General features: G+C 47.4%; 1 protein-coding gene across 1 annotated transcript in view; it reads left to right on the top strand.

Annotated features, from left to right (window-relative positions):
• The window catches only part of BRINP2 (BMP/retinoic acid inducible neural specific 2), a gene marked incomplete at its 3' end in the record, with an annotated part of 94,757 nt that overhangs the window by 65,048 nt on the left and 15,615 nt on the right, over nucleotides 1–14,094 (top strand). The window contains exons 3-4 of the mRNA XM_081300322.1: nucleotides 10,104–10,294; nucleotides 11,372–11,580. Coding sequence (XP_081156448.1) covers nucleotides 10,104–10,294; nucleotides 11,372–11,580 — 400 coding nt within the window. The remainder of the gene's footprint in view (nucleotides 1–10,103; nucleotides 10,295–11,371; nucleotides 11,581–14,094) is intronic.

Genomic DNA, 14,094 nt, shown 5'->3' with positions numbered 1-14,094 from the left:
TGGAAGAATAATTTATTCTTCTCATGCACGTGTAGGTTGCATTAGCTTCCCTTCCCTTCAGGCTGAAGGTCTGCAAGACGGCCATTAGGTGTTTCTTCTGTGCTTATTCTGGGGCCCAGGCTGAAAGAGCAGTGAGGGCAGAGACGTTGGAGGGAGAGTGGAGACGTGCAGTACTCCCTGAGTTATTGGCTCAGAATTGGCACACTGTCACTTCTGCTCTCACGGCTTTGTCCAAAGCAAAGTCACGCAACCCTGTCCAATATATATGGGGCTGAGAAACAAGTTCCATCCATTTAAGTGAGTGATACTGCAAAGTCACCTGTTAAGAGCTTTCTAACGCAGGCGAGAACGATGACCCCATCCACTATACTGCCGTCTGTAAGGCTGGTGGTGATCTAAATATATAACAAATCGCCAGTCTCATTCCTGGAAACATAGGGGTTGAGTAAAAACTTGATCATGATAATGGTCATAACGATGATGATAATGATGCATTCAGATCTTGTATCCCCGTGGCTCGGAATGTATCAAGCGGATGGTGTTCCATTCGGGTTGCTGTCTTTAAAAATAAATACATTGACAAGCAGGAAGAGTTGAACACAAGAACCTAGAGAGCTGGAAACTCATGGGGACCTGAACATAGTCTGAAGAAGAGTGGCCCATAGACAAATGAACGCACCCAAGGACCCAAAGCCCTATCACCTTGCCAGAGGCGTAAACTTGTGGTGCAATGGGAGCCGTGCCGCCTGGAGGAATCCTCTTGGAGCAGAATGGGTTGGGACGGGAAGCCTATGAGCAAACCTGATGGGCCTGGGCTATCAGCTTGCTGAGCACCGAGATGTGCAGTGCCCAGGGGTCTTTTCCTCCCTAGTTGAACAGATGAGCTTTGGGGAGCAGGTGGATGCGTCAGGGCAGAGCCGGGGCTTCAGTGCTAGAAAAGCTCATCTTGGCTCCCCCTTCAGTTCCCCCTGGTCCCGCAGAGCCACTGGTCCTCCGTTGCAATGTGTGCGTTGCATTTCATGTTGATTCTAGAAACACGCCCGGCATCTTCTCCAAGTCCCCAAGCCCCACCGGGGAAGCATGAGACTCGCCAGACGCCCACCTCCCCCTCCCCCTTCAGCTTGACTCTCCCCTCCCCATTTCTCCCAATCAGCCTTAATTAAACTGTTTGAAAGCTGCAGCTTGATTTTAATTAGAGCAAAATTGAAAAGATTAGAATGAAATTGGCCAATCATTGTTTACGGGCCGTTGTTTGAGAGCACAGCAGGGCTGCGAAATTACCTCCACGCCAGGATTCTTGAGCTCTCGCACGCAGTGGAAGGACAGGGCACCGGGACCAGGGGAGGGATGACCTCATTTCTGCCCTGGTGCCTTCTAGAGTCACAGGACCAACCAGAGATACCATTTAACCAAATGACCCCTGGGTGGAGGTCTTCCTGCCTGCAGACCTCTCCTATGCACAGCGGGAAAAAAAGAATGACTTGGGAAGTAGGACATTGGTGGACGGTGGCCCTAGCTCGAGCACAGATCACGGGTCATTGATAGCATGGTCTGGATCCTAGTCAACTGCTACCACTAATCCGTGGACTTGGGGCAAGTCACTTCTCTCAGTTTCTCTGTCCCTTCAACTGTAAGAGTTGAGTAGTGGATTAATTAAATCTCCTCTTTCTCTTTTCCAAGGCCCTTGTCTGGTTAAAATAGTTGAGCATGTGTGAAATTGTTTGCAAATTTTTAAAAACCTTAAAGAATGCACCATACCAACATAAGAGATCATGGTTTTTCTTATCGTTTCTTTTTATAGCTCAGATTACTCACGTCTGATTCATTATAGCAGCAGAAGCTCTAATGGCCCAAGTACATTACAGTAATCTGTTGTTGAGATAGGAATCTCCTGATGATGTGATGTGTCTAGAAACACTGCCTTCTGTTCTGGAGCCAAAGCACGACAGATCCCTAACATGTCCGGCTAGAAAAGGCAAAGCCGTCTTGGCCGAGACACTGAGGTGAATAACGGGTGTCCCTCCATGCACATGTGAGCTGTGACGGTTCCTGCTCGTGCATTTTTCAAGATGAAAAACAACGTGAGCCCCATGACAAAGAAGTAACCGTAATGCCCCGGCTTGGTGCCACTGAGCCCTGGATATGAGGTATTTCAGAAAAAAACAGCAGCAAGAGAAGACCTTTTTGTCTAGAACTCCTTAGGAAAATCAGCACCGCAAAACACAGCCTCCTGCGTCAGATTGGCGAGTCTCAAGCTGGTTGAGAAAGACAGTGTTCCAAGAGGAAGGAGGGTGCAGAGAACAGAACCCCAATGTTTACCCCGAATCAGTTGAAGTGGGAAATGTTCCTGTGGGTCACTGGTTGACAGTTTAAGTAGACAAAGTAAAGTCACAGGAAAAAATGACAAGAAAACTATTCATGTCCCCGGCTTCAGGCTGATTCATCGTTCTTCTCCAAAGGTCTTCAATATTTTATTCAGTAACTGATCCCGTATCTCCCTTCATTTTTCAAGGAAAGCCAGCCATATTTTTCTTACCAGCATGGTCCACAGCAAAGCAGTCCGTTTGGAGCACGATGGTTCAGTCCCTTGCCACTCACTGTGCAGTCTCTCTGAGCACCAAGGTGTGGCGGGGGGTGTGCTCCCCTCCAAAGACACCACTGAAAATACAGTAGAAACATTAAAAAAACAGAGGGACAAGATTCCCTGTCACAAGGGCTCACTGGTCTTGTCGTTGTTTGCAGAGCGGTGCATGGTTCCAGGGCTGCCTGGTGACTTCTCCCCAGCCTCTCAGGGGGTCCCTGAGAAAGGCCACTTGACTGAGCCGGTGGAGACTGCCTGGGCTTGCTGGAAACTGCATCCGTTCCCTCCCACTAAACTCAGCCTGGAGTCCAACTCAGGAGGAGGGAGTGGCTCCCAGACACTGGGATCGGGTGGCACCGAGCCTGCAGGGGCACCGCGGTGGGCAGGGTGGGGAGAGCTATGTGCCCAGGATGGTGGGACCTGACTTTCCAAGTGATGACTGCATTGTGGGCCGCCTTGCAATGCGCCTGACCCGTTCCACCCCCCCCCCCCAGAGGTGGAAGGATGAAGTATTTGTTAGAAAACAGGCAATAGAGTCATCAGCTGTTAGCACGTGGTCTCCGCACAGCCACCCACACGGATTTAGCCTCAGTGAGGTGGGTTTCCTTTTAAATACCTGTCTGTCTGTCTGTCTGTCTCTATCATCTATTTTTGAACACTCTCTCCCTGGGGCTCCACAGGGAGGGAGAGTTCCTAGCCTTCCTGAGGGCTGGATCAATGCTCTCAGTTTACAAGCCAGAAAAGTGGTGCTGGGGTGCGGCTACAGGAAGCAGCCCCTGGCAGGGAAGGCCAGCGGGGCTCTTTCTGGGTCTTTCATCTCCAGGAGTAGTGAGACCCTGCAGGGGGGTCCTGGCCGGCAGATTTCTGGCTGACCTTGAGTGACATAGAGGAACGCAGTGCTGAAGGGTGGCTGGGGACACGGAGGCCCACTTTTTATAGGCATTTTTTGAATTAGGAGCACCATGGCGCTGTTCGGTGGTCTCATCAGGACCCCCTTTGTGTTGAGACCCAGAGTTGGCTCAGAGCTGACCCGGTCCCCATGCCCCACAGCAGCTCCTGTCGCTGAGGTCTGGCGTGGCTGTGGCTCAACCCTCCTGTGGCAGAATCCCCTCTAAACCTGTGTACAACCAGAAACATCCTTTATTAGTGATCTGGACCCTTAGTGTTAAGTGGTTTGCTCTCTTCAGAGCATGCCTCTCTCTTTATCTGTGCATCTGGAAGTGCTGGTGAGTCTGGCTGATTAGGACACTGGGATGTCCCTTCCCATCTGGATTTTACCTTTCTGAGACTTTGTCTTCGTTGCTATTAATGATTTTATGAGTCCGTTAGCCTTTTGAAAGAAATGAGATTAGAGCTAATCTGCAATATGCCAGAGGAAGTTGGAAAATGGGGTAAACTTCTGTTGGTGACGGCAATGAAGCACCCTCTTGAGGTGCCCCGTGAAAACCTCTTCCAGGCAACGTCCACCTTGAAGAGCTCTGTTCACGCTGTGGCTCAACTCGTGTGTCCTTTATATAGTGGCCTCTGCTGTTCTAAAGGCCAGTTCCATAGGGATGACTGTGCTGTTTGAAATGTTTGCTTTCTCAGACTATTTACTGTGTAACAAACACAGTGGGAGAAGATTTTAGGAGAAATGGCTAAATTGAAATGGAGATTTACTTGATGTCTTAATTGAAACAAAGATGATGGCTTAATTGAAGCAATGTGTGTTAATATAATTGATATATAGAAAACATTCTTTTCTTAGGAAAAAAAAGAGCCTTGATTATTTTATTACTGGAAAAAACTGCTAAATGAAAAATCGGAAATGAACATTTATTCTCTGAATAGCTCAGGCTGCCTTCCAGTATTGCCTTCTGAGGTTTTCGGATGCTGGAAAGAACCAGGTTAATACATTCTGTAAACACATTTTTACCACTTTCTGGCTCAAGCTCCATTCACAGATGTTTCCCTATTATTTTGATTCAATGAAGGGCCCCAAAAGGCAGGGAAGAAAACTTATTGGAGTAGAAGACAAAAGCGCTAGAGCCTCAGAGTCTGAACCTTTCTGTGGCTTCTGCCTTGTGCCTAATTCTGATACGTGTATTGGTCAGCTTTCCATTACTATAAGAAAATATAAGAGGCTGGTAACTTTATAAAGAAAAGAGGTTTATTTAGCTAATAGTTCTGGAGGTTCAAGGGCATGGCACCACATCCGGTCTCCTTGGCTGCATCATGGGGTGGATGGTATTACGGTGGAAGTGTGTACAACAGGGAGCAATCACATGGTAAGACAGGAAGTCAGAGTAAGAGGAAGGACCTGGCTTATTCTTTTATAACTCCCCTTCCAAGAGGACTAACAGGAGTGGCGTGAGAACTGCCTTAATCCCTTCTCAGGGCAGAACCCCTCTGACCTTTCTCTCTACCTCTTAAAAGTCCTACCACCTTTTTTGATTGCTGTACTGAGGACCAAGTGTCTAACATTAACCTTTGGGAGCCAAACCACACCCACACCATAGCAACACTCCACTGTAACTTACTATGGAAGCAGATTTTGCTTGGGGGTTTTGTTCATTGGTTGATTTTCATAAACATAAGCCCTTTATATGCATTCTCTTGGATTCTTTTCCTATTAAATTCTCTGTTGAGTTTCTTCAAATATAGCCCCTATTTCTCTGCATTCTTTCTCCAGTGAAACTCTCCCCAACACACACACACACACACACACACACACACACACACACACCCCTCCACCCACAGTATCATGATTGTCCTTAGAGTTTCACAGAGGTCATATACCATAGTGGTCAAACCTATCCTCAAAAAAGACAGCCTGTGTTCAAATCTTGAAACTGCCCCCCCCTGCCTGTTACCTACTGGGCAAAGTGATGTGTTTGTGCCTCAGTCACATCATCCATAAGACGAGGATAATTGTATTTCCCCCATTATAGGAATATTTTATTAGCTAATCCTTCTAAGATGTTTGGAATGCCTATCACATAGTAAGAATTCATTAAATGTTAGCCATTACTTTTTATTCTTTGCTCATAAAATGCTTCCTAAGACACCATCATTCATCTTTCTAGGTCATTTGTTATTCTATGTTATGATTCCGGAGCAGCTGTGGAAGTTGGATTCCTCCCATGATGCTGTGGGTGCGAGCTTGATTTTTTGGTCAGTCTCAATTCCTCCTCTTGCAAATGGGCATGTCGAAACCACCTGAACCCAAACAGGTTTTGCCGTCGTACAAATGTCTGGTGCTAACTGGTTAGGCTGCAACCTCTTGCCCTCTGTTTCATGGTGTTTTGAGTATCTCATAAATTCATGTTTTGTGTTTTGTATAGATAAAGAAATGGAATGATCTGGATAATAAAACTATTTTTGTTAAAGGATAGTAAACATTTAAAAAATATTAGTGAGAAATGAAATGCTTAACTTCAGCTACACAAAGGGAAATGTCTCTGCAGAAATAGCCGTATGGCCCTGACCTCGACTGCTAGTGCTGGGCTTTAAGTTCAGCTCTCCCACTTCCTGTGAGACTTCATCCAAGTCACTTAGTCTGCCTGGGTTTTCGTTGCTGCCAATGTCACCACCGTCATGCTTGTTGGTTGGTTTTGGTAAACATTAAATGCATTCTTTTGGATTCTTTCCAGTGGTGAGCACACTGGCTTTTTGTTCTGGTTCTGGTACCAACTGGTTATGCTGCAAACGGCTTGCCCTCTGTTTCTCGTTTTTTTGTTGTTGTTGTTGTTTTGTTTTGTTTTTTTTTAGTTGGAATTGACCTTCTCACCCAGTGTGCATGCCGGCCTTTGGGTGGGCTGCAAGTAGGTCCCAGGCATGCAGATGTATTGGTCCCCTCATCCTTGGGGCAGCTAGGCAAACACTGGGGTGGCCAGACTTCTTGCACTGATCTCTGGTGGGAGAGGCTCCATCCATGACTCTAATGCTTCCACAATAATGCAGAAAAACTGGGCGAATACTATTGAGTGTTTGCTCCTAGGAGTTGTGTGACATTGGGCAAATTACTTAGCTTAGCTTTCTGAACGTCATTCTCCTGGTTTAAGTGAGATGCACTCCAAACTACTAGTTTGAATAAAACATGTGACTTTCCAAGTCTAATGTCAAACTGAGTAAGCGTGAAAAACTCTAAGACTGTTGCTTCTTTGGGCGCTCTTTAACACAATGAGTGAGTGTGGCGGTGATTGCTGTCAGACCCAGGGAACAGGGATGCAGGTGTCGATGGGCTGCATCTGGGTGTGAAGCACAGCACAGTCTGACCAAGTGACTCTTCACTTGCTGGGCTTCACACTTGGGCAGTGGACAGGCATTGGATGTTGTCCGTATCTGCTAAAAAATACACAAGAGGACTCAGGCAGTACACTGAGGACCAAACAGACAAAATTAGACCTATTTCAGTTTTAGAAATCAAACCTAATTTTCTCATTGATAGGTGTTCACATTTACGATGCTTTATTTAATTTCAGATCAATCGCTGATTGGTTGTTTCTTCCACAAATTCTCATCCTGTAACTGCTTTTTCTTTTTTTTCTAAATTCAATTTTGCAATAATCTGCAGACAGCTAGAGGATTAGGAAAAACTGTGACACAAAATAAATGATGCGAAGAATCTCTCTTTCTATCATGCCACAGAAACAGGTTGGACATCTATTTTTTGCCCTACCGTTAGAACACGTAGCACTGTTCTATTGCTAGAGAGAGAGAGTTGAACAGACAAAGAAGCCCCCTGTGCACTTTATATTCTAATGGAGATAAAGGGGATAAAAATGGATGGCGCCGGTGGGCGGTGAGTGTGCAGTGGAGCCTGGAGACGAGCGGGGGAGGATGCCCTTGGGGTAGCAGCACAGTGAGGTATGCCTCCCGGAGGAGGAAACTGCTGGGCGGTCCCCAGTGGAGCCCCCGAGCTAGCTGGGCCACTAGTACTTTTTATTTATTAGGTTTAATTAAAGTGAGGTCCACCTCTACAGCAAGTGGCCTCTCTTTCAGGGAGAGGCCTTGACTGTTCTAAGAAAATTATGGCAGATAGAAGAATGCTTCCTTCCACCTTAAAAATCTCCAAATAGAATTCAATAGGAATTATTAGTAATGAGGTCTAGGTGTGGCTTATCCCAGGGCAGGGGGGGACCAGGTCTGATGACCTCGAGGGCTTTGGGTCCCTATCTTTTTGCTTCTGTTTTTCCCCATCCTGGTTCCATGACTCATCAACGCAATGGTCCACTAACCAATGAGAGGTGCTGGTTCCCATGCAGCCAATTGGAAACGAGGTTGGGCAACGGTTCTTTACCCTGCCCTGGGATTTGGGAGAGAAAATGCTTTTGACAGATACCCTGTACTTTAATTAAAGTTTAGCATCTCCTGCACAAAAGAAATAACTGATAATATGTTATTAGAACTTGCCTGCTTAGATAAATAAAGCCACACAGCAAGGATTTTTTACAGACTTGGTTAGAACCAGGAATTATTAGTCACCCATTGCTCTTTGTCTCCCCGTGATGTTGGGCTCCTGCTCCCCCTCTCCATCAGCCTCTCGGGTTCCACGTGGGGAGTTTCTACAGCCTCACATTGGCATGGGCTTTCGTGTGTTCCTTTTACATTCTTTTGTTTTTCTGCAGCCCCATAATTTGCACTCCATGGCTTAGAGGGGGAAGGGTAGGCCACAGCTTTGCACTGTTACATGAAGGCAGAGCCAGGGTGGCGGAGGAGGTTGCAAAGATGCTATCTTTTGTTGCTTCCTAAGGCAGCGCAGGGGTCCTTACAAAGATAATCTGGGAGACAATGTAAAACTCCTCTCTTACCAACGAATGTGATCCTTTAAATTTCATTCCAAGACCAAGATTCCCCTGAGAAGTCTTCCCCCTTTAGCATGCAAACATTTCAGCAAAGAACAAAGCATGAAGATTAAAATCCTGAAGGACATAGACAGGAACTCGGCTGTCTCTGGAATAGGGTTTCTCAACACAGGGGCCTCTCAGTCCCTTTCAATGTCCAGGTGACATTTGCACTGAAGGTACACCAGCAGAGGCGAATGAATGCTGGCACCTTAATGTCAGTCACACGGAATGACACAGTGGTCATAGGCTCTTCATGATGACGTCCACACCCCTCTACACACACCTTGCAGGTGCATGCTAGCTTCACCTAAGAATGTCCTCAAAGCAGTCACCTGTATTACCCTTGGGGAATCCTGACCTTGAGTTCATGTCTTTGTGGCATTTTGTTTGATGACGCGGGAAGCGCACACAGGACAACTCTGAGGCTACCGAAGAACAACAGTGACTCAAAAAAAAAAAAAAAAATACATGTAGGGTTGAGTTGCAAGATGATCTAGAAACTTCTTTCATGGAACCCCATTTTTTTCTCAAAAGCATAACCAACAGTCAATGGGTATTCAGACTTGAGTGGGTTGGCAGACATTTTCTCAAAAAAAAAAAAAAAAAAAAAAAAAAGAGAAGGAATCCAGCTTCTTTAAGAACACTGACAGTATTTGTTACCAATGATGAAATTTAAGCTTTCAACTGAAAATTAGAATTTCGGAAAACTTGTATTTGTCATTGTGAGCTTGACAGCTTCCTAATATTTAAAGACTCTTCTGATGAGATTGGTGGTGATATTAACTAATGTGATGTTTTGATGTTGTGTAATGAAAAGTGTCAAAATGTAGAGGAGCTGCATAACTCAGTGATCTGATATTTCCAAGATGACCCATGCTGCTATTATATAATTGTGCAGGGTGAAAAGGTCCATTCAAAGAACAGTAGGGAACACAAGATTTCAATGTGGCAGCACGAAAGTGTGTGGATGTGGCTCCAGGTACCGTACTGTAGCGGACCTTCAAGAGGCGACCATTTGTTTAGTGTGGTCCTAAGGACAAAAACCTTACCAAGTGACCACAGACTGAGTGTAGAAACAAGACCAGGAGCGCAGCCTCTTCTACTGAGCCAGACGTGAGCGACATTTACAAAAAGGCAAAGGGTACTGCTCTTCTTGTTAAAAAAAAAAAAAAAAGATTGTCTCAGGACTTGCAGTGACTGTCATAAAATATGTTATTTATGTGATACGTGATAGGTTTAGCACTGGTATCCTCAAATGAAACAAGAAATAAATTTTCCTCAGTTTTAATTTCTGAAACGGTAAATATCCAGAGAGAAAAGCCACACAAACAAATATGGGCGATAGGATTAACTTTGAAAAGTGTGAAGGCGATCCGAGACCAGGACGTTGGAGAGCCTTGGCTCTTGGTCATCTCATGGGACGCGTTGGACCACCACGTTGGTTTCCCTGCTACTCCACTCTGCTGGCATGACTGCCCTCTGTGGGGGACCCCATCAGCCTCTCTCCAACAAGGGTACTGGGTGGAGAGGTGCTGAGACAGGGCTTCCTCACAGCCTGAACATGGCAGGCCAGGTCAGTGGGGGTCCCCAGCTGGGGAGGCCAGGGCTGAGGTGGAGACGGGGCAGGCCTTCCTGGTCTGTGGCCTCTTGTTCTGAAGCTCAGTGAGTTTCCTTACCCCGTGGCTCTTCCCCAGGGAGTTTGCCCGTTGGAAGGTGAACAATCTGGCTCTGGAACGGAAGGACTTCTTCAGTCTGCCTTTGCCTCTCGCCCCAGAGTTCGTCCGGAACATCCGCCTCCTGGGAAGGAGACCCAACCTGCAACAGGTTACTGAAAACCTGATCAAAAAGTACGGCACTCATTTCTTACTTTCCGCCACCCTTGGAGGTAAGCAGCATCTCCAGCCCAGCTAACGGGTGCAGGGTGCTGAAAACAGCTAGATGACCTATTGAATGGAGCTCCAATGGCCTTTTTTTTTTTCCTTCCTGGCCTATTATTTCCTGAGAAATTCTGTCGGGTGCATTGGAGAACAGTGAATTCTCCTGGAATCCATATTTCCCCCAGAACATTTCTGTTTGCCTAAAAGCATCCTTCTGAGATGGGGGTGCGGGGTAAGGTCAGGGCACGGCGGGCTCCTACCAAGCATGTACCAGCAGGGGGCGCTCCCAGTTTTCTTTTTATGGAGCCATCGAAATATTAGCCATTTCCTAATATTTGCTGAGGCTACAAATGTCAGACCCACAGGCAAAGAAGTAGATGCCTGTTGAGTCCCTGACAGCTGCTTTCTCTCTATAAAGAATGGTAACCAGCCAACAACCCAATTCCAACAAGATTCTGGGTTGGAGAATCATCCCCTGGTTGTGGGGGGAGTGTGGGGGTGGGACAGTGCAGTGTGACTGGGGCCCTGCGAGGACTGAGAGCTCTGAGGAGGCAGCGTCCTCTGCCCCAGAAAGAAGAAAGCAGGATTTGTTATCACTATCCAGGGGACAAAGGGAAGCTCTCCCAGGGCGCAGGCCAGCTGCCGGCATGGGGTAGGTATGGAGTGTTTGATGGGAGGACAGAGGTTCGGTTTCAAGCCTTTTGCCCTTTCTGAGGGAGCAGAAATAGCCCTGGTGACTTCTTCTAAACAACTTGAGAGAGAGGGGGAACTGGCTCTTCCCCTCTGGGGGTAGATTGCCTGAGACGCAGATCAATAGAGGATGTTAAAGGGATAAGCTGGGGGCGAGGGCTGAGCTCTGGGGGACTTAAAGAACTGAGGAGGAGGAGGGCCTCTCAGGCATGAGACCTGGACCCTGTGGTGCAGACAAGGAGGTTGCTTCAAAGATGGGCAGGGATGGGAAGAGATCCGCAGCAGGGCAGCGCGTCCTCCCAGCGCGTCTGCCCTGGCCAGGGGTTTCATGTTCTCACTGGCAGGGATTGGGGCGTGGAAGGCCTCACCAATGAACCCATGTTTTTCTGTTATAGGAGAAGAGTCCCTGACCATTTTCGTGGACAAGCGGAAACTGAGCAGAAAGGCAGAGACAGCAGGAGGTGCCCCTGTCCTCGGGGGCAGTGGGAACAGCTCTGCCGTGTCCCTGGAGACCCTGCACCAGTTGGCAGCCTCCTACTTCATTGACAGAGAGAGCACTCTGCGCCGGCTGCACCACATACAGATAGCCACAGGGGCCATCAAGGTAACCGCCTGAGGGAGCCCAGAGGCCAGAGCCCTGAGCAGCTCCAGGTCAGCCAGGCCTGACCAGCCAAAGCCCAAATGCAGCTTCCGGTGGAGTCTCAGCTGGTCTTCAAACAGGCTTGGTCATTCATCAGACAGGGTCGGTCATTCATCCCACGGCACACATTCCTGGAGTACCTGCTCTGAGTGGGCCTAGCCCAGGGACTGTTGGGGAAGGTAGAGAAGGTCCCTGCCTTCTAGAAGAGGACGAGGTAATAAGCAAAACAAAGTAGTTTCAGAGAAAGAAAAGACAAGTGTCCTAGAATGTGGGAGGAAGGACACTTTGAGGCTGAGATGGAATAGTAAGAACCCAGCTGTGTATAGTGCTGAGGGAGGAAAGTTTAGGCAGAGCATCATGTACTAAGGTCCTGAGGTGCCTTGTTGAAGCACAGAGAAGGCTGTTTGTGACTGCAGAGAGGTGACCAAGAAAGACACTGCTACAAGATGAGGTTCAGAAGTAGCCTGCAGCCAGATCACATGGCCATGATGAGTTTTGATAAAAGTCGAAGTGCAGTGGAAAACCACAGAAGCGTTCTAGAAGGGGAGTGACATGATCTCATGCATAACTTTGAAAGATCAGGAGATACTCTGACTTCAACGACTAGGATCTCCATCCCATCTTCTCTTCTTACATGTAGGAGATTTTTAGTAAAATTCCTATTGTTCTAGGGAAAATTAATCAAAATAATTAACAATACTGATTTTTAAAGTCTAAGTCTAAAATTAAGGTGGTGAAGAGACATCAAATATGTGTTATAGGCTGCTTTATCCCAGCTGAAGCTCACAAGGACATTTTGTTCATTCATTCGCTCATTTGACAAATATTTACTGAGTGCCTGCTATGTGTCAGGCTCTATTCTGGATCCTAAAAATACAAGAGTGGACAAAACATAAAATCCCACCCTCGTGAAGCTTGAATTCCAATGGTGAAGCCACAGTTAAATACACACACAGTGCCAAGTGGTGACTGATGTCATGGAGAAATGGATCCAGGTATGAGGACATGGGGACAAGGACCTCAGGTCAAACCTCTGAAGCAGTACCCCTTACACAGAGACCTGAAGGAAGCAGGGGAGCCGTCCACGTGGGTCTCTCGAGCTACAGCCTTATGGACGGGGGAAGAGCAAGTGACAATGTCCCAGGGAAGAGGCTTGGTCTTCCATGAGCACCATGGGAGCCCTGTGTGGGGTCTGGAGGGGGAGTGAGAGATCAGCTGTGGGGTGCAGGGCCCAATCATCAGGCCCTTCCTGATGGTGGCTTAGACAAAGCTGGTACCCTAGGGAGCGAGAAGTTGACAGATTCAAAATACAGTTTGATGGTGGAGCCTGCAGGGCTAGGTAATGGGTTGGAAGAAAGGATTCAAGACTAACAGCAAGATTTGGGGCCTCAGCAACCAGACCAATAGTGATTCCATTTACTGAAAAGGAAAACCCCGGCAGGGGGTGCAGATCTGGAAGAAATCAATCAGGCTTTTGATTTTAAATGTGGACTTGTTAAACTTGACGTTCCCATTAGACATCCCAGTAGAGAACTCTAATAGGCAGTTGGAGATAAACACCAGGATTTCAAGGAAAAAAAATCATGGTTGGGGATAGAAATCTGGCACACAAATCTATACACAGGTGTTGTTGATTCTCAAAAATGTGGGAAAGGAAGAGAGGAGTACATTCAAGGAATGAGGGTAGCCAGTAAGATAGCCCTGAACCTGCGTGGAAAGCACCCCAATATTCAGAAATGGGAAGAGGAAGGGAATCCTAGCGAGAAGCCTGAGACAGGACAGAGACATACAAAGGGAACCAAAGTGGGATCACAGGAAAAGCAAAGTGTATCCCACAGCCCTGGGGAGCCCAGGCACCTGGGTGAAAGCCATGGCGCCATCGCTATGGCAAAGATGGAGAACTAACCTTCAGCCTGGCAACTGGAAGGCAGCTATGACCTTGAAGGTAGCAGAACACTGGCTTCAGTGACATGAAGGGTACAAGAGGCTGAGTAGACAGGGTCCAAGAGAGGAAGCACAGAGGGGATCAGATAGGGAGAGAGACAGTGCTGTTGCTCTAAAGGCAAATAGAAGAACCGGTGATGGCTAGAGAGCAGCGTGGGGTCAAGGAAGGCTGGAGATGGTCCAGCTTATTGGTGTTGACACTGAAGTGATTCAGTAGTAAGGGGCACAGTGAAGGTGCAGCAGAGACAGGAGATAACTGCAAGAGTACAGCCCTTGGGTGAGAGGGGTTGCTCTTCTGTGTGGGAGTGGAGGGGCTGGTCTTGCTTAGAAAAGTGAACTCTTCCCGGGTGGCAACAGGGGCAGGAGGTGTGTACAGGACCAACAACGCTGGAGGAGGTCAGGAGTGGCGGGAAGACAGCAGCTCTCTTCTGACCAATTCTGTTTCCTTGGTGAAACAAGCAGCAAAGTCCTTGGCTGAAAGGAAGGAGAGGGAACTGTTGAGAAAATGATGTCTGAAATGGGCTTCTCAGAGAG

The sequence above is a fragment of the Spermophilus citellus genome (assembly GCF_964194105.1).
Source record: "Spermophilus citellus genome assembly, chromosome: 6".
In the NCBI taxonomy this organism is placed as follows: Eukaryota; Metazoa; Chordata; class Mammalia; order Rodentia; family Sciuridae; genus Spermophilus; species Spermophilus citellus.
This window is presented reverse-complemented; position numbering and strand designations above follow the sequence as displayed.